Source organism: Amblyomma maculatum, chromosome 8 (assembly GCF_055883805.1).
Source record: "Amblyomma maculatum isolate TAMU_Amacu chromosome 8, ASM5588380v1, whole genome shotgun sequence".
NCBI lineage: Eukaryota > Metazoa > Arthropoda > Arachnida > Ixodida > Ixodidae > Amblyomma > Amblyomma maculatum.
Window position 1 is genome coordinate 109159037 of NC_139351.1, and position 23861 is coordinate 109182897.

General features: G+C 48.2%; 1 protein-coding gene and 1 pseudogene across 2 annotated transcripts in view; one reads left to right on the forward strand and one right to left on the reverse strand.

Moving 5' to 3' along the window:
- Positions 1-2673: 2673 nt before the first annotated feature.
- LOC146182156 (TBC1 domain family member 2B-like) overlaps positions 2674-23861 on the reverse strand; it is a 150336-nt gene continuing 129148 nt past the window's right edge. Inside the window, exons 18-19 of the mRNA XM_084577168.1 lie at positions 5735-5812; positions 2674-4172 (exon numbers count right to left, since the gene is read on the reverse strand). Of these exons, the coding sequence (XP_084433294.1) occupies positions 4074-4172; positions 5735-5812 (177 nt within the window). The 3' untranslated portion in view covers positions 2674-4073. The remainder of the gene's footprint in view (positions 4173-5734; positions 5813-23861) is intronic.
- The window catches only part of LOC146182157 (uncharacterized), a 115650-nt pseudogene continuing 99744 nt past the window's right edge, over positions 7956-23861 (forward strand). The window contains exon 1 of the transcript XR_014700338.1: positions 7956-8182. The product of XR_014700338.1 is annotated as an uncharacterized LOC146182157 (transcript). The remainder of the gene's footprint in view (positions 8183-23861) is intronic.

Here is a 23861-nt window from a genome sequence, read left to right on the forward strand (position 1 = left end):
GAATTTCGTTATTTTGGAGAAGAGGTTGTTTTTGAATTGCTGGCAACAACGGTATTGCATTTGCTGCAGTATTTGTAAGTCCAGCTTATTTTCAGTGATTATACTATCTCTGCTTAGCAAGGCAATGTCATCAGCAAATCGCAGATTTGCTGATGACATTGCCTTGCTAAGCAACTCGGGAGATGAACTACAAATAATGATTGATGGCCTAGACAGGAAAAGTAGAAAGGTAGGCTTGAAAATCAATTTGCAGAAGACTAAGGTAATGTTCAACAGCTTCGGGAAGGAACAGCAGTTTACATTAGGTAGCGAAGTACTGGAAGTAGTAGGCGAATATGTCTACTTAGGACAGGTAGTAACCGCAGATCCGGACCATGAAAAGGAAATAACAAGAAGAATAAGATTGGGATGGAGCGCATTTGGCAAGCACTCGCAGATTATGTCTAGCAGCTTACCGGTATCGCTAAAGAGGAAAATATATAACAGTTGCATCTTACCTGTACTCACCTATGGCGCTGAAACATGGAGGCTAACTAAGAGAGTTCTACTTAAGTTGAGGATAACCCAGAGGGCTATGGAACGAAAAATGGTAGGGGTAACATTAAGAGATAGGAAGCGTGCAGAGTGGGTCAGAGAAATAACTCAAGTTACCGACATTCTAGTGGAAATTAAGAAGAAGAAATGGACATGGGCAGGACATGCAGTGCGAAGAGAGGATAACCGATGGTCGCTTGGGGTAACAAACTGGATTCCAAGGGAAGGAAAGAGTAGCAGGGGGCGGCAGAAAGTTAGGTGGGCGGATGAGATTAAGAAGTTCGCAGGGGTCAAGTGGATGCAGCCAGCGCAGAACCGGGTTAAGTGGAGAAATATGGGAGAGGCCTTCGCCCTGCAGTGGGTATAGTCAGGCTGATGATGATGATGATGATACTATTTTGATTTCATTTCCCAGGGTAGTGCCCTGAGTGCTCCGCATTTAAGAGCACATGTTGCCGCCTCTCAAAGGGCTTTGAAACCTCGATAACTTTCCGTGCTGCTCCATTGACCAGATAGACTGTTGACTTAGTGGCCTTGAAACCACCTGTGTTGCAGTACTCAAATTCCTTTCTATCAACAGACTATAAGTTTGAAGTCTTTCAAAATGCCTGCTTGACAGAATTATAAGTCATCTTCTTAAGTAAAACTTGGTGCTGGACTAGCTATACTCGCGGCCAAGTTTTTCTGGCTATGGAGCCAAGGCTACAGGGGCGGAGCTTCCATCACGGTGTTACTGCACCATGTAGTTCTGGCATATCTGGCCTCAGTTACGCTTTCGGTTTCAGTTCAACCTTTGTTTGCAATTATACTTTTCCAGCTGCCAACTACGCAGAAATGGCTATCTTCAGAATACGGCTTGAGTGAACGTAAATTCGCAATTAATGAAATCGCTTGCTGCATACGTTGGCAAAAGAAGCGCTTTGTGAAAGCGTACGGAAACTGGCAGGTAGGCGCAGCAAGAAGGAGCCGACATACTCTTCAGGAGATACCCGATAGATGGCGCAGCCATCCCTTTTGCTCGGCATACTGTACCGATTTGAAATTGGACTACACTAATATACAAGCTTGTGTTGTACTGTCATGATGTAATAATAATGTGAATATATCTGTAATTATACTATAATATTCCAGAGCCCGATCCGTGAAATTTATGAAGGGACTATATTCTGCTGTGCAGTCAGCTGATGCGCTTTGGCTCTGTAGCTTTGGCTACGTAGCCAGAAAAAGTTGTCCAGGAGTGTAGGAGCACAGTTTCTCAAAAAGAACTCTAAAAGAAGCTTCCTACAGCAGTAAATCTCTTTTTATACGGGCCTAGCTGCTATTCTCATGTCTAATATATTGAACAAATCTTAAACAGCCACGTCCTTGGAAGGACTTAAATTCCTCTTTGTCTCACATGCACCTCATGTATCTTTCACACTGTAAGGGAACACATCCGAAAAGGACTTCCCCAAGTAATGCCTGTGTAGGCCAGTGTTGTGAGCACTGAGAAAGGGCTGTTTGGATGATAGCATGCAATGATGTAAGCTTCCAGGCTGTTCCCAAGTAAAGTTGATACCTTTGCAAGCATTGAAGAAGCCCCGAGATAGTCTTAAGTTTGGTGATAGTTTTCACAATTTATTGTGGAATGTGGCACAGCAATGATGTTTATTGATGTGTGCCAATGGATCGGGCATTTGAGGAAAGGAAAAAGTGCAGTAACTTTAATGGGCGCCTCAACCATCTCATGAGGGACGTGTCGGTGCGACTTGAACCAGACTTATTTGCAAGAGATAATCTGCTTCACTCTAAGGTGAAATGCTCATCTTTGCTGGTATGTCATTACTGTAACATTCTGCCGGGGACTAAGGGTTTCAGCATTTGTGATTCAATGGCTGAGGCTAGGTTGAATGTGATTCTAGACTCAGAATAGACTTCAAATAGAGTTCTAGGCTCTGTCTAGAATTCAGTGCAGTCTCTTCACCCACGCAGAAGAATTCATGTGATGATATGGTCATGTTATTGCCATGTATACAGAGAGTAGCAGTTTCACGCCTGTCACTAATTTACATCTAACCTTGAAATCCTTACTGTTTCTCTCACCTGCTGCCTTAGAGTGAATTGCTGAGTTTCTGCACACAACAGTCATTCTGTCCACCATCAGGTATGGGAATATGCTTTATTCTCTTTCAGCATGTAGTACACAATATGAGCAGGCTTCCAAAGGCTTTCATAGGCACAAAAACATGTGCAAAATATCTCTATATAAATTGAAAGAATTATATGTTATGTTACAAAAATATTACACGTCGTTTTTCCGGCTTGTATATATATTGCAGGCTCGCGAAGCAGTTGCGGTTTATAGTCTTAAGCATGGCACTCCTCAAGCTTTAAGTATAAGATTCTTCTATATGAAGCTGTGCAGGAAATTAAGTTATCAGTTGTCTCTTGTTATCTCGGTTATCTTTAGCTGTATGCACACAAGCTGCCAGGCATACATTGTCTCGGCCAGCAGACAAATGTTAGTTTTTTCATGAGTGGAAAATTACAATCATTGTCTGGAATGCTATTTTAACCATTTGGTTACAAAGAACGAGCACAGAACAAAAGAAGCAATCATTTGCCTGCAGAAAAAAAAAATCGCACCTGGTCTAGGCACTTCTAGACATACGTCGTGCATCACTGAGCTTGATACGAAGCACTTGCAAATGGACAAAAGAATATATATTCTTTGTTCGTAAAGTAAAAAAAACGTCAAATAGAAGATGAACGGTAGAGTAAGTTGTAAATATATCACAGGCCCAAGGCTTGCTGCATACAGCATGTCAAATCATTGTGTTATTGTTTCGGCTTTCTGAAGAAATTAGAATGTATTGTAGGTAGATAAAAATTAGGTCCAACTGTAGCAGCAAGAAGTTTGTTTACATTCACTTGGTGGTTTTTGAATTACAATCCACCTTTCATTTGGAGGCAGGGCGTTACAAAAGTGGCACGGCTATCTGGTGAAAAAATGTTTCCGAGAACATATTACGAGTGAATGTCTGAAAATGTACAGATTTTCCATTTTTTAATCTACAGTAAGGCGTGCAAAAATATTGATGTCTGTGCTGCTAACAGTGGCTGTGATATGGTATTAGCCATAGATGACTCAGCATATTGTGGTCGGAATTTTCTTCAAACCATAATTAACTACATGCAATCACTTGTGTGTGTTTGGTCATATTACATCATGTGTATTTAGGTATCAGCATCATTGCACAAGCTTGAAGGATTAGGTGCACGGTCAATGTCGGCAGTCAATACCGGCAGTTTCCTGAAAGAAGCTATCATAAGAAACTGACATGCTCCACCAACACCCTTTTGTCCTGGTCATATGTGACTGAGAAAAATGTCACTGTAAGCTTGTTTCACTCCTATGAGCCAGAAAATGCAAAATCGCACCAAACAATTCACTACAGTGGGTTGCGACACACACTACTGTTAACTACAGCATAGTTGATGGATCTTGACAGCAGTATGGCACCTTGTTGGTATTGCTGGTATCCAGGATGTTTGCCGGTCTACTTAGACGGGTCGTCCGGTGACACAGGGCTGCTGCATTCTTGGACCTTCCTTCCAGGTAGTGAGTTGCGTATTTCATCCAGCTTCCGTAATTGCTCCTGCAATTCAACATTTCTTGTGTGTTACTTTCTAATCAGTTATCTTTTAGGCATGAAATGGTTATATTGTAAAGAAGAAGATGACACTGCGCCGACACAAACAAACGATGAAGCTTTTTTGGACTCTTCACCGATCGGCTGTTGCGCGCACTTAAAGCTCAAGCTGGCTTTGTCGGACTCAGTCTTGTGCTCCCCAACTCGATCGCCTTGCACCACCGGTCATATTCTCCAGTCCTCCGGACATCCCAATAAACCCCTCCCTATTAAATTCTACTAATTTCTGCTGGCTTCCCTCATAACCAGTAAATAAAAAAAATAAAAAAATGTTTCCAGGTTGTTATTTACAGCCTCACACAGATGTGTCGATGCAGTCTGGGCAGGTGTATTGTACAGTAAGGCACCACTAAGTAAACTTTAGCGTTAATAATTTTAAGAGGCAAAAAAATATTGCAAAATTGAAGGTTTTTCATTTTCTTAATAATTGCCAATGTGGTTTGAAATACTGAACGTTAAAAGTATAGAAATATGCATTTCAAAGCTCAGTGAGTTGGCTTCCCCATATTGAGGGTTTCTAAGAGGTGTCGCTGCATGCGATATCATCGCCAAAATCAAGTACACTTTTGTCAGCAAATATACAATCAGTGTCAGTATTTCATGCATTAAAAATTCTATAAATAAGAAATATGAGATGTATTTTTGATGTCAACCAGACTGCTACTAAAGAAATATACAAACTGCAATCAACTTCATGGTTGATGACCTTCAATTGTGTGATATACTTCCCCTTAAAATGGAAAAGTTGATTATTTCATTGTAGATAATCGATCATCCAGTTATTGGGCTCTATCATGTAAATAATGTCTGCCCACAGTAAAATTCTTAAAGTAAGAATCGTTTAAGTGTTATCAACAGTCACCCTGCGTGTATATTATTTATCTTAAGCTAAATCTATCCCAAGTGGTTCAAGGAGCACGATAAATTATTTTCTGTAATGAAAGAAGTCTTCCAGTTAACACTCACCCTATGTAATAAATTGACATTGAATAAATGCAAGAAGTAATAATCACACCTCAAGGGTATGAAATGTGGAGGTATTTTGACACCGAAAGGCAGGCTTTTCATATGAAAGAAGTCAATGTATAGTACCAAAAGTACCAAAGGTACAGTCTTGGTCAAAAGTCCTGAAGCCAAAATTTTCATTTCAGCTTCAAAATCGAGCTACAATGGCGTCATTACAGGCCGAAAGGCCTTCAAAATGGTGGGAAATGATTTCTTGCCACAGCAAGAAACTGTCCCAGAGCATTTCACTCCCCATTAGTCTTTAACGATGCCATGACAGTTTAATTTTACGACTGATGCGAAAGTCCTTTGGCTTTAGAAGGGTGTAGATTATTTGCAATGTAAAAGAATAACAGTTTCGCTTGAACAGGTTCATTGGGTCAACCTTGTAAACTGTTAGTTCAAAAATGACACTGGGAACACATGGAAGTGCCAAAAAAATGAAAAGGAAGTTCCTTGTTGGATAGATATGGGCAGCAGACTTAAATGTGGTGCTCACTCACCTTCACTGCCTGCATGTGCGTCGCTCGCTTGGCGTTGATGACTCTCATTGGGAATGGATTGAGCTCACCAAAGGCAACCTGCAGACAAGTGTTGACACCATAAACTGCTTTCACGCATTTTACACAAGGAAGTTATAGACATGTGCTGCATATCTCGCAAAAGGTGTGTACACAACAATATTAGCAACAACATTCATCTTGACAATGCGACCGCATGTGTCTCTACCTCGCAAGTTGTTCGCAACACTATGGAACCTACAACTCTCTCATTCACTCAAAGCTCCATGAGCACAGCAAATAGACCCTCAAATACATGAGCAGTTGTAGACTATTTTTCAAGCAGTAGTTGCAGTAGATTGAAAGGTACATCTACCTTTTGCTATGGAAGGTACAGCAAGTATTAGTCACTGGTTAGGTTAGCAGAGAAAGTTGGCACGAACACAGCGCTGTGGAGGACTGCTGCCAAGTAGCACATCAGCATTTAAAAACATGGCACCTGCCCATGTCTCCTACAGGCAGCACTTTACAGTTTTCTAGAACATGATGCTGGTTCATGACTTCATCTGCCATCCAATGTTATGTGATGTCAGGGAACTATGTTCCATCGATTACAGCTTGGCATAGCATACACCAAAAGCGTACACCACAAGACCGGAGTTGAAGATAGCCCAAACATCCATGAGGCAATTCGTCATATTACTGGCGAGTGCCCTCACAGCATTGATGGGAGCAGGGCCTTGGAAATTACTCTCAATGTTCAACAATCAACCTCTCTCCGAGGAAACTGCCTTAGGCACCGGAACGAGACGCGTTGGTGGTTGCTTTGTGATAAAGGCTCTTTTTCAAGTTTGCGTGTAAAATAGGCCTTTGTTCTCGTCTGAGACACTTGTCTGTGTGCAGAGCTCCTCTCTGCAACCGTCCGCGGTATGCATTTGAAACAAAGTACGATGTTCGTAGAAGACGTGCTACATGTTGCTACTGTGCTACTGTGCTACCATCAGCTCCCATTCATATGCTATATCTCTTTGTTTGCTTCTCGTTTTCCCCTTATTGATGTAAAGTAGCAGGCCCAGGTCACCTTACTGTCGGCTGAACTCTCCGTCTTTCTTTTCGTTAAATGACTTTCTCTCTCCCTTCTAGAAAACTGTAGCGACTGCACACTAGTTCATTCCCAGCGATCCAGTCGCCAGTCAATGGATGGTGGACGTGGAAGATCACATCTGTGCAGCGCGCGCCATTCTGATTGGATCAGATCGCTATCTTGTGAGATAAGGTACAGTAGAAAAATGGTGTGTCGGCCCCGTTACAGTGAGGAAGACCGCAATGAAAGCCATAAGCAAGCATTCACACCGCAAAGATGCTGACTCCACAATGCTTACAGTTCTTAATGATTCACGAATCATCAATGAGGAACCGTAAGCATACTGGACGTGCAGAACATGAGGATCGAGGTGGTCATTAAGAAAGGAAAGGCGCTCTAGCTTCTCACTCTGGGTGGACCTCTGGCCTGATTCGTATTTGATGGAGAGATGTCGGAATAGAAGAGACGTACGTGCAGGTCTGGAGCAATTGGGTGTTTTGGAAAACACTCCTCTTCTGGGTATCCTTTCTCTAGACGAGCACTGGTGTGAAGCAGTATGGAGTGTATTAGTGTTGGTAGTCGTTTATTAAAAAAAAGTAAAAGAATGTTTCCGACCGCGGCAATTACTATCTGATATCTTAAGCACCCGAGCTGCGTCCGGTGGAAATAGAACGGGGAGATGATTGCGAGAAGTAGGAGGGATATAGCAAGAAATGACAGCGGGAGCTTCGTGTACTATTTACGAAATCCGAAAGGTAAAGAAGTTCATGTCGCTCGTGCGTAAGTATCCAGGGGCCGTTCAATAATTAACTGCGCGTAAGCGACACGCCAATCCATATATTCAATTTGGCGCGCAAACCTTATCGGCGCTGCAGCGAAGCAGCTCAAATTAAGCTTTTCCGTACCCCCGCAACGCGCCGCCACTGACGCGCCGGACAAGTCGTCTGTCCGGCTCTCTCTCTCCAACTTTTGCCCCTTTTCCCTTCGCCGTCTTTTCTTGACCAATCATCCCGGCGGGGCAACTTTTGCGCCGCAAAAGAAGTCGCTCCCTCGCCACCCGTATTTCTTGCATCGCGTGCCGGTGGTTCTGCTCCTTCAGTAGATCCTCTCTCCCGCGTCTCGATAGCATCGTTGCTGCAGCAGTCCCGTGTCGAGACTTCGTGCGAGAAACTAGTTTTTGTCCGCTGTACGCGCGCGCGCGCACTCTCCTGTCGAACGACAGCGCTTGGCGGATTTCCTTCACCTTTTTCGCCGACTGTGTGCTGTAGTCTGAAAAGATGGCCAGGATCGCGCTATACCTGGGTGCCCTACTGCTGGCCCTTGTCTGCTTTTCAGCGCTTGTCAGCGCGGACCACCACGAGCCCAAGGTAAGTCGCCTTCCGCCGACGAGCAGACTTGCCGGCCGGCCTGGTCGCTTGCTCCCGCGTTTATATATTTCGGGCTAATCTGTGCGAGCAGGCACGGACTCGTGACGGCGTTCCGCTGGCTTTTTTGCGAATCCGATGGTCGCGTCGCGGGAGCACCGAAAACTACGATCTGTGGCAAAGCTGGCTTGCGCGGTGGATGGCAGCCTCTCGGAAACAACACTCGGCTGATGCTGACCGCTGCATTGTCCGATTCAAATTCGCCGGTTAGTAGGCCCTTTCGTAAGATGCGAGCCGCAGATGCTTCAACAAAGCAACTGTATACTAAAGACCTACCTACTTGGCATCTTCTTTGACTAAGGTCTTGTACGGATCGCACCCGTTACAAGCATCCCAGTCCAGCTAGCTAGTGCGTGCTTCTTTTGTTGCTGTAACTAAAACAGCGTCGGAGCGTTACGGCTGTGCACATCCAAATTTCCACCGGCCTTATTCATTGGTCACTAAAGTAGTTTCTGCATTCGCAGGGGCTGTGCATAACTGTTACGACAGATAGCATTGTCATAACGGAGTACAACGCCTGCAGGAAAGCTTGTGTCAAAGGTTTAGTTACTTTGAGAGTTATCATGGCAAACTGCGGAACCGAACATTTCTAAGTAAGTACTTCGAGTGAACAGATCAGTCCACTACATAGTTTCACCGCTAATAAGGCGAACACGAAGGTAGTATGGATATATCGGCCATGGCGTGCTAAGTTCGTCACATCTATCCGAGTTTGCAGCAATCTGCTTTCCAGCAAACACCCGAACCAACTAACAGTCAGTTCATCCGAGCATGAGCACCCGCCTGATGTTTTGCTTTCTCAGCCGGTAATAAGTGAGCGTGCGTTTATTCCTGCAAATACCGTCCCGTGTTCTTGTCGGGCCATCCCGCGCGATGATTCGGCTGTCAAGTCGCACTTGACAGCTTTCGAGAGCGCTGCGTAATCAAGAGGCGCATCGCAGTCACTCACGGCGCTTACGCAAGGTCGCTTAGCAAACTGCTCTCGCCACAATTGATAGTGCGAGCATCATCATCGCTTGCGGCACGTTCATTTCAGCCATTGATTGTTTTCTTTGTATGAAACTTTAGTTGTGTGCGTAGCGGAAAATCCGTCTCACTGTGCAGAAAATATTCTACTGAACCACGCAGTGACCGCCTTAAAAAACGCGCGACCGGCAGTCGCATGCGACCAGAGAGCAATCGATGTTCACACTTGCGAATGCGACTTGCCGGTTGCTTTCCACATCGTGTCTTCCTTGACTGTTTTAAACGGCTGCCCACGCAATCGACAAAGCGCTTGTCAATGATGTTGACACTACGGATACATAGCATTAAGAAGCCAAATACTCTTCTGCGATAAATTAACCTGACATGAAGTGCAAGTCCGTTCGCAAGCGTGCACAAATTAACACATGCACGAGAAATAAAAGGAAGCTATACTGGCGAAGCTACCCTGATGGCTTCATTGCCGACATAAACCTTAACAGCTGTAATTTGAAACAGCGCACCGCAATCAGCTTCCGGATACAGCCGTCGCAATCGTGCGCGTGTTTTTTATCTTATCACGAAGTATTCGTTTCAAAGCCGCGGTCAACGGACCCAGCTTTTAATACAAAGTTCACCCAATTTGAGGCAGGCGATCCGTGAAACTTTTTGTCACCGAGTGCACGCACACGGCGACGAGGGAAGAAAAAAAGAACGATAGAGCAAAAAGTTTTCGACGCTCTAATTGGGAGTCCTGTCGTTTCTCTCAGTCGTCTAGATCCAGTGCCGGCCGGTTTTTTGTTTTCAACGTAGTTCACGTTATTATCGCGTTAAGTATATCCTCCCCAACTTCCGAATAAGGACCGCAGACTAATGCCGCTTCCACTGGTCGCGCTTGAAAGAAAAAAAAAAAAAAAAACTGGGTGACGGTCCAATGCTGCTGACCCATATTTACTGCCGCCGGCGTTTTGACGCCGACGACTAGCGCGAATGAAGGTCTCCTTCCTACGCTGAGCTTGCGCGCACGAAACAGCGCTCTTTTTCGACAAACTCGCGGGATGTCCTGTTAGTTTCTAATTTCTTCAGTGCGAAACGTCACGGAAATTTCTTTATAACTAGGATTACTTCCTCTCGTCTTTCGGTAAGATGAATTAACTCAAGTCTGTTCTCGCTCTTAACTGCGTCGATTTTTCTGACTCTTAAAACTTGACCCCGATCACCTTGTTTTGAATTGTTCTTTAATATCACGCGATCTGAGGGACGCAGCCAAAAGGCTTAGAGGGCCGGTGGCCCTTCCTCTGCATATATACTTACAACGCACAGTCAGCACAAAAATTTACGGGGTGCGGGGTGCCGCACGGGACGCGTGGAAGTATGTCGGGACCAGTGATGTTCTATGCCATAACCGGGACGACCCTCAGTTAGACCAATAAATTTGTTTCACGCCTTATCCCCGTCGAGGATTGAACTCCTTCATGGAACTAAAGGAAGCTCACTTAATCAATACACAAGGTTGATGCAAACAGCACCCGGACGTCGCCTGCTGCGTCGCCTACACATTCAGCATCAATTTACGCCCGTGGAAACGGCGCGCATTCCGCAACTTTGGAGACACAAACTCCGGATTTCTCCGCTTCCACGAAATATAGACAAAGAAATTAACGAAGGCAGACACCAGGCACGCGCTCGGGCGCTTGAAAAACGGTTAGGTTCACAAGACCGCGTGCACTATGTTATTGTAGCTGGCCCATCGCCAGAGGGTTTTATAAGCGGTGGTCACGCATCAGGGATTGCAGGTGGATGGTCTTTCCTTTCGGGCACCCAATAACAGTCAGGCTGAAGAGGTAGTTACTGCTCTGGCAGTGGCTAATCTAACATCGAAACGTATAATCACAGACTCCAAACGAGCCTGCTGTAGCTATTTGGCAACAGAAATCTCTCCTTTGGTCAGCACAATCCTCCGACGCTGCATACGGGACTCAGATCCCATCCCAAAACGAGTCATTTGGACTCCTGCACGCCAGGGTCTTAGAGGAAACGAGGCTGCTGACGCAGCCGCCCTAGCGCAGATTTTCCGGGAGCCCCCTCTGAGCCCTTCTGAGGCAGAGTGTGTCGTTCCCCTATTGAGGTTCCGCGAAATCAGAGACTATTACTTTGAGCACCGTCGGAAGTATCTTTCCCCGGTCCGCGGCCTCAGTAAAACAGAAGGGCGCACACTGCACCGGTTGCAGACCAAGACGCTCTTATGCCCAGCCATAATCCGTTTTTGTTTTTTTCGACTCTAAAGTAATCGGACGCTGCAGGTACTGTGGAGAACTGGCAGACACTTTTCACATGATGTGGGAGTGTCAACGAAACCCAAACCTTAACTCCAACCCTACCCGAGAGGCCTGGGAGGCGGCCCTGCTAAACTGCTCCGGATTAAATAATCAACGAGTTCTGGTCCGACGAGCAAAGGCAGCGGCTTTGACCAATGATGTCCCGGACTAGGGATGTCACCTAGTTCTGCGGGACAATATAGGCTTTGCCCTCTCAGTTTTGTATCAATAAACGTTGTTCATCATAATGTCCCCTTCAGGAGCTAGAGAACTCCGCAAATTTGAACAAAAAAAAAAATGAAAACGTGGTGCTTTGATTTCCTGAAATTATATGAAACTAAAATTTCACTCCAGTTCTCTGAAATAGTAAATTCCTCGAATTGAAGACGCGTATACCTTGTGCGCTGGCCGCGTGAAATCAGAACCACGGGACGTCTGATAAACTTAAGCTGTCGACTGTACTGTGTCTAAACACTTATGTTGAAAAAAAGAAAACAGAACCATAAAGGTACCTAATTGACATTTGAGCAGAAAGCACATATTCCTCTTTACAGCTCGCCGTGCTTTAGACATTTTAGGCGTGTTTGCTCTCCAAACTCCCGGGGGCTCCCGCAGAGTTGCAAGGTTCATGTGACCACAGTCCTTCATTTAGAATGACGTTCAGGACTCGTGCCGGAAGCTACTTTGTTTCTACCGAGGTGTGCGAGGTAACACGCTCGCAGTCGAGACGCATGGACTCCCAAGAACAATAGAATAAGCCTAGTCGCAAACCTTTCGTGACCTCTGCGGCGACTGTCCAATACTGCAGCTCGTGCTGCAGGCAGCTGGAAAACATTGAAACCTCAGTGCTAGCAGCTGACAATACAAATACGCAAAATAAGAAAAATTCCACGCTTACAAGAACGAACAAGACTGGGTCGACGGCCGGTTGACATCGCTGGGAACGTTACGTTACCTTCGGTTAACGTTAAACGCAAGCGGGGGGGGGGGGGGGGGGGGGGGCGAGCGAGCGAGTCGCCCGAAACTTTTCAAAACTGGTTTTGAGTTGTCCCATCACCCGCCCCCTGCCGCTCGCAGAACTACACAGGCGTTCGTAGACCCAACTGGTTTCAGTAAATTTCGCTTAGGTTCGTTCGCATCGATTCGACTCAGAAGTGACAAGTTTGGGTCGAATCGCCAAATCGGCTGTAATTCCATTCACTGCCACTTTACAGTGATGTCATACAGGCTGATGTAGTGACCGATGTGCCGCATACACTGGCAAACAGCCTCGGGGTAATCGATAACATGCGCGGACACATTCGTCGAAGTGGGAGGGGCGCGGTGTACTACCTTGCACGAGAATCGACCAGTTCAGAGACACGCTTTGAAGCCGACACGGTGCCCGTCAGTCGCCTCTTTTCGTTCCATAACCGTGCCAAAATGAGAGTGGAAAAGCGCCCACTAATTCCCACCATCAGTTCCACAGCTAGCTTTGCTACTCCGGCCTCTTCTACAGATGGAAGTCATACAGACGTCTGGGGGTCTTCTCCCGACCATACGCACAACGAAGGCCGCACCAGCGGGGCAGCAGACGCTGTAGTGGCGGCGAACTTCGCGTCGTCTACTCGAAAAGACGACCGGGGCCTGCCGGGCCAGTTCAAATAAACAAGCGGAACTCGCTAGCGAGGTGTGGTGTGTGATGGTGCTTCGCTCCGGCCCGGCTCGAAATAGTCGTTCGGCGGGGGAAAGACGTTGAACGCGAAGCGACAGGAAAACCGCGCCATCGCCTCGCGCGGTGTGTCTGTCAAAAGTTCTTCGCGGGGGTGTAGTAACCGTGGTGGGCTTTTTATCGTCCCCCGACGGGTCGTGCCCCCGAGTTCTCCACCGTTTTCTCCCCGAGTCCTCGTTTGCTGGCGGCGGCTGCGGAAAACGAGGGGTGGTGTGTGTGTGGGTGTTCGACGAGATCGCCCGATTTTTTGTTTGTTGGCTTGCTTGTTTTCGCAGTTTGGTGGGTGTTAAGTTACGGCTGCCACTGCTCTTTCGGCGGAATCTGGTGCGCGAAAAGCTTTTTCTTTTTTTTTTTCCTTTTTACGTAACAGTTTATCTACGCGCGTTAGTAACCTCGCCAGAAACGCGCGTTCTGGTCCGTGTTAGCGCCTCCGTACGCCAACAGGCGCAGCCGTGGTGCGAAGTGTCAGTGCCGAGAACCCCGGGCATCTTCCAAACAGGAAGAAATGAAGGGCCCGCGAGTGTCAACGCTTTGCGGAATCCTATCGCCGGACCCGGTGTTGTGTAGATTAGTCGCGGGGTTCCCTTCAGCTTTGCGACGTGCACAAACAAAACTTTCGCTACTACGTCGAGCCGTAATCATGGAGTCGTAGCGCCCCTCGGGTGCTCATCAATTTTCTCTCCACTTAGCGGTGGCGAATGGGGTTCCTCTCCCTGTCCCGTGTTTGTGCTGTTCCGTTTCAAGAAACGTTAAACAAACTAGCCCATACATACATACATACATACATACATACATACATACATACATACATACATACATACATACATACATACATACATCAGTTCAGTCGTTCAGTCGTGTCCGACTCTTCGTGACCCTATGGACCATGTCACGCCACGCTTTCCGGTCTCTCACTATCTTCCTAACATCACATAACTTCATCTGCAGTGCCTCGAGGATGCCATCTAACCATCGCGTTCGCTGCCTACCCCTTCTCCGGTGACCCTCAACCTTTCCCAACATTGAGTCTTTCTCCGGCGACTCCTCTCTTCTCATCAGATGACCAAAGTAGCTGAGCTTTAACTTTAGAATTTGACCCTCCAATGAGCAGTCAGGGATTATGGTCGACAATATCGACTGATTTCATCTTCTGGCAGTCCAAGGAACTCTCAAGAGTCTTCGCCAGCACCACAATTCAAACGCGTCAATTCTTCGGCGGTCAGCCTTTTTCACAGTCCAACTCTCGCATCCATACGAATTGCTATATATATATATATATATATATATATATATTGCACAGAATTTTATTTCTGTAAATTAATTGACTGACTGGTTAGTTGGCCACACGGGGATGCCGTTCTAGTACGCGTACACATATCTGATCTCCTCTACATGCTCCAATCAACTGTTTAGTTAGTTCTTCTAGGCCAAATTTTTGCTGAATAGAGCAAAAGTTCCCGCACCATGCTTACATGCTGTTTATGACCAGGTCATTTGTACAAATGAATTTAGCACTCTTTACCCATACACATTTATCCCGCAGAAGCAGCAGCTCTTGCAAATGCGCGGTACACCCGTAAAGCGAAACGGCTCTGATGTTTCAAGCACCATCAGGTAATACACACACACACACACACGCACACACGCACACGCACACACACGCACGCACACACACACACACACACACACACACACACACACACACACTAGGCGTGGCTGCTTCAAGAAATTGACGCGCTATTACCAAATGTAAAGAAAAATTCATATCTCACGCCCTTCTATCTGTATGTGCCCGCAATGGACGGCAATCTACATATTTTCGCTTACGTGTAGAGCGAGCACTTCGCTTGCGTTCATAACCGCAACGCCGCCCCCCTCCTCCTCTTTTTTTTTCTTTTTAATCCTGGTGGAATAGCCTTATCCTGGCCTTGTAAAACGCTGCTTTCGGAGCGGAACCCCCCTCGTTTTCTATAAGAAATAGCACCTATCGCGCTGGAACGGGTATTCCAAAATACGCGTTTTATTTTTATGGCAGCCCAGACTTGCCCGGCTCGTTCGCATAAGTGAAGGGGAGGGGCAGCTTCGGATACAGGGTAATATGAACTCTCATCTTACCGGAGCCAACACTTCCCTTTCTCTGCATATGCGAGCGAGCCAACCACGTTCAGATAATCCCTCGTTCGTTCATAGCACCCAAGAGAACCAAACCCCTCGCGGCATCTCAATTCTCCGGAGGCGTTCTTAACTTTTTTTTTTTTTTCTTTCTTTCTAGGTTGAATATTTCGGCGGCCGCATAAAGAAGTTGGCCGCACTCTCGCTTCATATTCGGTAACTCGATACCCGCCTCGTTACAGTGTAAAGCGAGAGTAACGAGCAGTGAGCCGCCCACGTAGCGAAGCTCGCAACGTAGGGAAGTAAGTGCCGGCTAGTTTTGCGCAAACAAAGGAAGCAGCGAGGAATCCAAGGTCGCGGCTGGACTGCCCCGGCCAGCTTTGCGTTGCTCCCTGCCGGCTTATAACGCGGTCGAGAAACCGGAGAAACCCCAGACGACCTTGTGCGTGTAGGATGCTGAAACGCTAATGGCAAAAAAAAAAAAAAAAAAAAAAAAAAGTATGCCGATGGAAGCAAACTTGAAACCGCACGACCGAGGAGTGTATCAGCCCAACCAGGTTGGGCGAACAAAGACGGCTAAAAGGGAAGCCTCCCTCCCTCACTAGCGCGCACGAAAAGACTAATGGCCTCCCGCTGCCCGTGACAAATGACTAGCGTATAGCTGATACACGTAATTTCCTCTATACGCGTATAGGGCAGAAAAAGAAAGCGTGTGGCGAATGGAGTCCGGAGTTTGCCGTTTTTCTCCGTTTCTTTTTAAACACCGACTCGCTGGTCCCTTTCTTTTCCCTCGTACCGTCTTTCCTCTTCCTTTCTTCTTTCCTCAAAACGATCAACTCCCGGTAATCATGGTTCCTCCGCCACTCTGCGGACTCGGCCGCCTCCGCATTGGTGGCGGTGCTGCTGCTGTTGGTGATGGTGGCGTGTGTAATCTTCGATCGTCTCAATTAAGGCGTTGCGATTCATGCTCGCTCCCTCCATTGCAGCCTCCGGGAGAGAGAGAGAGAGTGAGGTTGAGCGCAGCGTTTCACGAGAGGCGAGAATGTGTGCGCATTGAGCTTTGGGGGCCCAGGCCTCGTCTGGATGGGGAGCTTCGTCTTCCCAGCCTGCGTCGGCGGGTATATTCGGGGGCACCGGCTCGAACGGTCCCGCAGGAACCATTACCCGCGCTGACACTGTACCGCTGGGAACGTGGATGGCCGAAGAGGGAGGGGGTCAGGCAACTGAATTGATGAGTCTGAGGAGTGAGGTGGACAGCTGCTGCTGCTGCTGCTGCTCCTCCTACGTCGGCTTCGGCTGTGGATTCTGCTAGCCAGCGACACGGGAGACGGGCGATGAAGCTGAAGACGAGGCGGGAGAGCGTCGGAGGCCCGTCCGTGCATACAACACGCACGTAGACGCAAGAATATGAGGAGAGGGGAGTTTACGAGGAAGGGAGAGGCGCAGTAACTGCCTTACTCAGGGTGGACACCTCGTCGTCTTCGGCGGCGATGTGCACGACGGAATGCCCACGGGTTCGCCTCGGGAATTTCCTACATATACGGCTCGCTAAGTGCCGCCGCGAATATTGCGTCGTCTGGTTTCTTTTAGTTGGTCTGTTACCTGCTCGATGCTCTCTCCCCACGATTTCTGCAGGTTGTTGCTTTACACAGTTCCATGCAGCGTTGCCGAAGGTTGACTCCTGCTGCTGTACTAAATCGTTAATATAGCCTCGAAGTTTGCACAGCCGACAACTTTGACGTTCAGATTTCTTATATGGCGGAAAATCAATCCATTCACAAGCACCCGTTGCACAGGCGAGCCCTGCATGTTCTGCTGGTAATTCTGGACTGCTCGCGCTCGCGAACGGATGATAGCGTATCTGGACAATAAAAGCACGTCCCTTTCGTTTGCAGAGTGCAATGACGTCTATGCAACCTGAGGTCGTGAGTTCCAGTGACATTTTCCACCCCACAACGCACCTCTGAGCTTTTGGCAAAATAGCCACATAAATTAATAGGGCGTTTTTTTTCTTTTTGCCAGCGCGATTATTATGTAATGAGCTGCGCCCATTGATTTCGTGTTCGTTGAGCCAAAAAAGGTAAGTTAGCGCATGCGCCACACGCGCGGCGCACATGAACTGCGCGTTGCACGCAACTCGGCCAGCAATGTGTACAGGGAAAGATGAAAAGAAGGCGAGAAGGATGGGGTGGCGGAAGAGAGAGCTAGCACGTACGTTGCCGAGACCTAAACTGAGTTATGCCGATACCCATGAGCTGCCTGCCGAATCGCTAATGTATGCGATAGCTTTCGACAGCAATCCCCAGAGAAGACCTCCTCCTCCCCCCTCCCCTCCCTTCCCCATTTTTTTGAGGCCCTCCAGTCTGTTCTTTAGGGGTGAAGCGAGAAAAGTTTTTACGGGCTTTAAAACCCCTGACGGTGATTGAAAGCACACCCGTGCGAAACGAGGGCGCGCAGCGAAGATACAGCGCTAGGGAAGGAAGGAGGGAAGACACGAGCGGACGGGTTGCTTTATTATTATTATTTTAAACCCCGTTTTGCGAAAAAGAGATGCCGAAGTGGCAGCCATAAAAAAATTGGGAGCCTCCGCGGTGTTCCGCTTCCGCCAGCCTATTTTTTTCTTTCTTCCTGTACAGCGTCCGTTAAAAAATGGTTAGTTATGCAAAACAGGTTCCCCTCGTTTGTGTGTGTGTATATATACAACGCAGGGCAAGTCTTCCGTGTCTTAACGCACGGCTACAGTTGGTTTGCAACAGGTTCGCATCGAGAGGCGGCGGTATCGGTCGAACACAGATACGACGTTGACATGCGTTGGCTTTTCTGCAATGCACTCCGAAAAGTAATGGCGCTACTCTCTTACTCCGTCCCAGGCTCTTACTCTTACTCAGGCAAACAAGTGCGCGTCCTCGACGGCATCCAGTGCAAGTTTGGATATCAGAATTCCGTCATTGGAGGTAACTAATATAGACTGAGAGATGATCTAACATAAGACGGAGAAAAACATTGACGAAGACTTACCGTAGCGTAGACGTATGCATCTGATTACCGGACGTGGGCTGCGCAAGGGCAAAGAAGGGGGCACTGCACATGCGCAAACCGCGTCCGGTAACCCGGTGTACGTATACTTAGGTACGTCCTCGGCTAAACTATTTAAAAGCGAAATAATCAAATGCGGAAATTCCGAAAAAAGAAACATCTCAACAGCTCTTTTTCTACACCGTATACGTTGCTATCATGGTACGCTGTAATGGGAAGTTGATCCGTTTTTGGAACTGATGCTCGTAATTGTTAAAACAAAACTAGGTGTTCTGTTCGGGTTTTTTTTTTTATATATATATATACTATACCCGCACAACCACTAAAAGCCGAAGCAAAATTTTCGCGCCTCGCCCCACGTCTTTGCCGTTCTTGTTTTGCTTGTATCCTTGTACGCTTCTCATAACCAAAACTTTCTCCGCCGGCCAGAAAAAGCCTGCTTGCGTGCCCATTCTACCGCGTCCTTTTCCTGCACAGCAACAGCGATCCACAAGTGCCTGGAGGCACGCCCGCGTGTGCCCATAATACACGCGTCGCAGCTCCATGATCCTACAAGGCAAGGCAGGCGAAGCCTTCCTGCAGCATAAGCAAATGGCGGCTCGCGATGGATGGCTTTCGGAGGACCCGTGGGAAAAGGGGCATCTGGCCGAGCTCTCTGCTGCCGTCGGCTCCCGATCGGCCCCCGGACTCCGAGGATGGTATCTGGTGCTCGAGGCACGCAATACTTGTTTGCGATCACGCATCATCGACGCTTTCTCAACTTAGCAGTTCGTCGTTCCCTCGCGTTTCCACGTATCTCCCTGTTATCTTTATTTTTTGTTCGCGTAATCGAGTCGAATGTACTTGGCGTTATTATCCGGCACAAGCGATATGAGGGGGTTTAACAAAGTATTCCTTTTCATCTCAGTTCGCAACAAGTTCCAGTTCTTGTTCGAGCTGTTATTTTTCACCAAAAACATTTCCCCTATAGTCCCTCTCTTGACTTTTTCTGTCGATGGAACAGCGCACTTCTGTGGAAGCTGTGCAAAGCCGTTGAAAGCAGGCGCAGAAATTCACCGCAGGCGCAGAAATCGTAGCTGAAGGGTGACATTAGCGCGTAGGACGTGTAGGACTGGAAAAGCTCGAAGGCACAGCTCTGCCTTAAGGATGTAACTCAACAGCGGCTTGTGGTCCTCTTATTACAAACATACATTTTTTTAGAATACAGTGACAGCATATGAAAGATCGTACGACATACATATATAAACCCCCGCTTGTTCCTTCGGGCAACGCATTCAGTACAGTCAAACTTGCTTCAGTGCCCTCTCACAAAGGTATAAAACCACCAAGCGGGCAACCTCCCGCTCTGCAAGTTGCACATTCCTAACTGTTAATATCTGACCTCCAAAGCAGGACAGTCAATTTCATGCCCGTAAGAGTGCGTCTAGCCCTTTCGCAGGCGAGGTTTTACGGAACCAAATGTCAAAATGTATAAAACCACAAAAACCGATTTTTACGGAACCGAGTTTTCACGGAACCGGACCGTATTTTTGCGGAACCGAACCGTGCTTTTACGGAACCGAGTTCTTATGAAACCGAGTTTTTACGGAACCAAGCGTACGCGTTGATATGTGCCGTCGTTTCGCGCAAGAAATCACGCATGGATAGTGTCGAGGACCGGGTGACAATTCTGCCTGTCGGCGTAAGGTATTATGTCACAGGTGTGTGTGTGTGCGTGCTCAGCGCGGCGTTTCTGCATTCTAATGACCTCGCACCGCTCAAGTATATAATTCGGGCGTCGCTGCACACGCAGCCGCCGCCGTCCTACCCAGGGCATTCCTCGCGGGAGGGGCGCCCCGACTCTTTCCCTTTTCCTCTGGTCCGCTCTGACCGGTTTCTTTTTTCTTCTCCCCCTCGTATGTGTTCGCCAGGGCCAAAACAAACGCGCTCGGCTGTCTGGTCTCCAGGGGCAGCTCTCGTGGCCCAAAGCAAATTGGTCCTGCTGTGCCATTGAGCCGGCCACATACGGCGAGCGAGGAGCACACATTGCGGGTATCCGCGGCCGAGAGTATGGTGTAATGTGTGCACCGCTGGACCGTGCGGTTCGCTTTTTACCAGCACGTATGGACGAACACTGTGACGAACAGTGTAAATACCGCACCGAGCATTGAATGACGGCCTGTTTCCACCCCTGTTGGGACGGGACGACGAGGAAGGACGAACCAAGGTCGCTGGTTCGAATCCCACGGTTATCGCATTTCGCCTGTGCACATTGTCCAGAACTTTAGACGGGCGAAATTCATCTGGAAGACTCCACAGCGTCGTATACATCGTGCAAGGCAGTGTTCTTTCGGCACTTGAAAACCAATTTACCGAAGAAGCAAGGCTGCGCCGGGCGGTTCGACGGATGGATCGAAGATGGAAAGACCGGCTACGCGTTGGCGGGGATAGGGAGCCTCGTTCGTCTGCGGGCATCGATCTTGCTTACTCCGGCAGAGCCCGACGCTGCGGTGGGATCGGGCGAACGCTTCTTTTGCCAGAGACCCTTCTCGCGCGGCCTTCGCGTGGCTCTCTTTTGTCAGCGGCGAGACGCATGGCCTTGACGCGCTCTCCGAGGGTGGTGATCTGCGTATGTTTTTCCTGGTCAATGTTTTATAATATCCCGCGCCGACTTCGTTACTCGGCTGGCGCCAAAGAGCGCGCTTGGCAGCTGCGTACAAGCGTAGTGGTTACCAGACAAACGCTGGAGGGTTGTTCCTCGTCGCCTGTCTCCAATCAACCACGTTTTTTTTTTTTTTTTTTTTCTCCTGCCCTAGGCCGCTCTCCAGCCTCAAGGTCGTGTACGGACGGTGGGCATTCCGATTAGGAAATTATGTTAGCCATGGTTTGGTTAGTAAAAGCTATTAACCAGTAGCACGCGGTGCCCTGACAACGTTGCGTCGACCGTTCGTTCATTCCAATATACACGTTATAGAGCAGGATGAATTTCACAAAACAAGAAAGTAGAGGAAGAAGTCGATTTCTTTGCAGAGCCATCGTGCTGACGAGAGAAACAAGTGTGGATGCCATTTAATTTTTTGGTTGTTTTCACAACTCCCTCGTTCCGCGGGCAAACCTTCGTGGAATGAATGAATGAAAACTTATTTTTCCACCGAAAATCAGCCCTTCATCCCCGGGCCGGGGAGCGGGTCAGGAGGGCCCCGCAGGCTGAGGTCAGGTGAGGTTACAAGCAATCATCACGGCCTCAGCCGCCAGGCGGGTCGCGTGCCGCTGAACGGTGGGATCTCCGCTCCGCAGCCAGACCTCCCAGGCTTCTCTATTGTCAATGTTAATGCCGGCGCCTGGGGAATCGGCGCATTGCCATATTATATGATCTAGCCTGCCTTTTTGTCCGCAAATTTTACATTTAGAATCTTCTTCCTCCCCGGTCTGTGTTAAGAAAACCCAGACAGGGCAGATGTAGTTATCGGCTTGTAATCGCCTCCAGATGCGTGCTTCATTGTTAGTGAGAGACCGATCTGGGGGAGGGTATACTTTTCGATCTAATTTGTAAGATTCTGTGATCTCATTGTATGTGATAGCGCAATCTTTAATTCCCTTGCGTTCGGGTTGTTCTACCGTGGCCCACTATTCATTTCTATGGTTCGATGATGTCATCACGGTCACGCGCCGTTCTTCGCTTTCGAAGCCGCGTTACGCCCGCACAACATTCGGTCAAAGTCGGACCCCGCTAACTTCGTGGTCGCGCACACAGCCGTAGGCGTTTCGTACAGTGTTTCGAATCAGTGCAGCAGAAGCGATTGCGAGATCGGTGCAAAATTTGTGCAGCGACTGGCACCTAACAAGCGAACACAAATTCCGCGCGTAGGGTTCGTGTGCCGCATAGCCGCACTAGCTCGAACGTGAAACAAAGTAAAACCGGTCTGCGAATGCGTTCTGTACATGAATTGACGCTACCGTTTCGACCGAACGCGGGGGTCGTACACACAGCGAATAGCCCAAGCCATCCGTGAAAGAAAACAGCGCAGCTATAGCGCAGCGCCGACTGAAATTTGCGTGCATTTCTTCCCGTCGTTTCCTCCTCTGCCGGATATCCGCTTTTCCGAGCTTACTTTCTCTTCATTTTCTGCGCTTCACTTTTTTTTTTTTTTCCTTCCCCCATAGGTTTCGCCACTGCTTGTGGTGGCACGTCAGACGAGAAGAGGGGGAGACTGCTAGAGAAAACGGCCGCCATGAACTCTCTCTCTCGATGGACTTCGCTGGGGCAAAACGAGCTTGAAAGACGAAAAATCAACAAGCATGGCTGCCAAACATTCGCTTTTTTTCTAAGCTTTGTGTAGCGGGTGAGGGCGATTGCCTAAAAACAACTGTTCTCAGCTGCTGCTAGCCTGCGCCACTGCCCCCTCCTATTCCAAGTACGACAGGCATCGGCAGTTTTTTAGACCGCCCTTCTAGATTAAGGTGAGGGAGAGGTGTGTTCACTCCAGGCGAGAAACACACACACACACACAGTTGATGTCGCTGCTCATACGCCTTCACTCGCTCTCTCTGCTTTCTCCACTTCTTCGCCAGACTCCTTGCCTCTCGTCTAGGGCGTACTTTTTTTTACTTCCCGTGGCGATCTCCCCCCCCCCCCCCCCCCCCCCCCCTTGTACCACGTATGGTACCACGCCACCACCACCCACCATCACCACGGGCGCACCGCTGTCTGGATAGTCTGACCGAAAACTGCTCCCAAATACTCCCCTCCACCCCCTGCCGTGCCTGGTTATTTAGTGGCGAGCGAGTCACTGGGCGTACGTCACGTGACTCCTGTCGTACGATGTCTGGCGAGCAACGTACGGCGCATGAGGCCGGCTGGCGGTGGAGTGGTGTGGCGTGCGTGGATCGCACACGATGCTCCGAACGGAACAAGAACATGGGCGAAGGCGGGGAACCCCCCGCAGCACTCTTCTTCAGCGCGCCTTACAACGAGACTCCGCTGTTTTATTTTTTCTCGGCTGTTAATTTATTTGAGGGGCCACGCTGTCTGGCTTGTCCAAACGCTGTTTGCATTTATTTATGTATTTATTTATTTTTTGCTCTTTGTTAGGCCAGACGTCTGTTGGCTGGATGCTCGAGACTCGATCCGCTCCGAGTTAAAAAAAATAAAATACTGTTACGACCAAGCATCCGCATTTGCGCGCTCTATTGTTCGCCTGTGGGCATGGAAAAGTATTGTGAATATGTGGTGATGGTCCAATGGCTCTAAGTGAGCCTGTTTCCAGGAATCCTGTTTTGTAAGCCTGTTTTGCTTTGTGGAGGCCTGCAAATGCCAAATTGACCCTGTCAAGAGAACGTCTGGAAAAACACAAAGAAACGTCCCCCTGCGGGAAATGCAGGAAGTGCTTTCTTTCTTTTGTTCACCCTTCCAGTCGAGAAGCCCTATCGTCCAGTGAGGAATGTCTACTTTCCAAAGGAGACGACAGAGTGACATGTCCGCTGACGTGCAGGACAAGAAAGG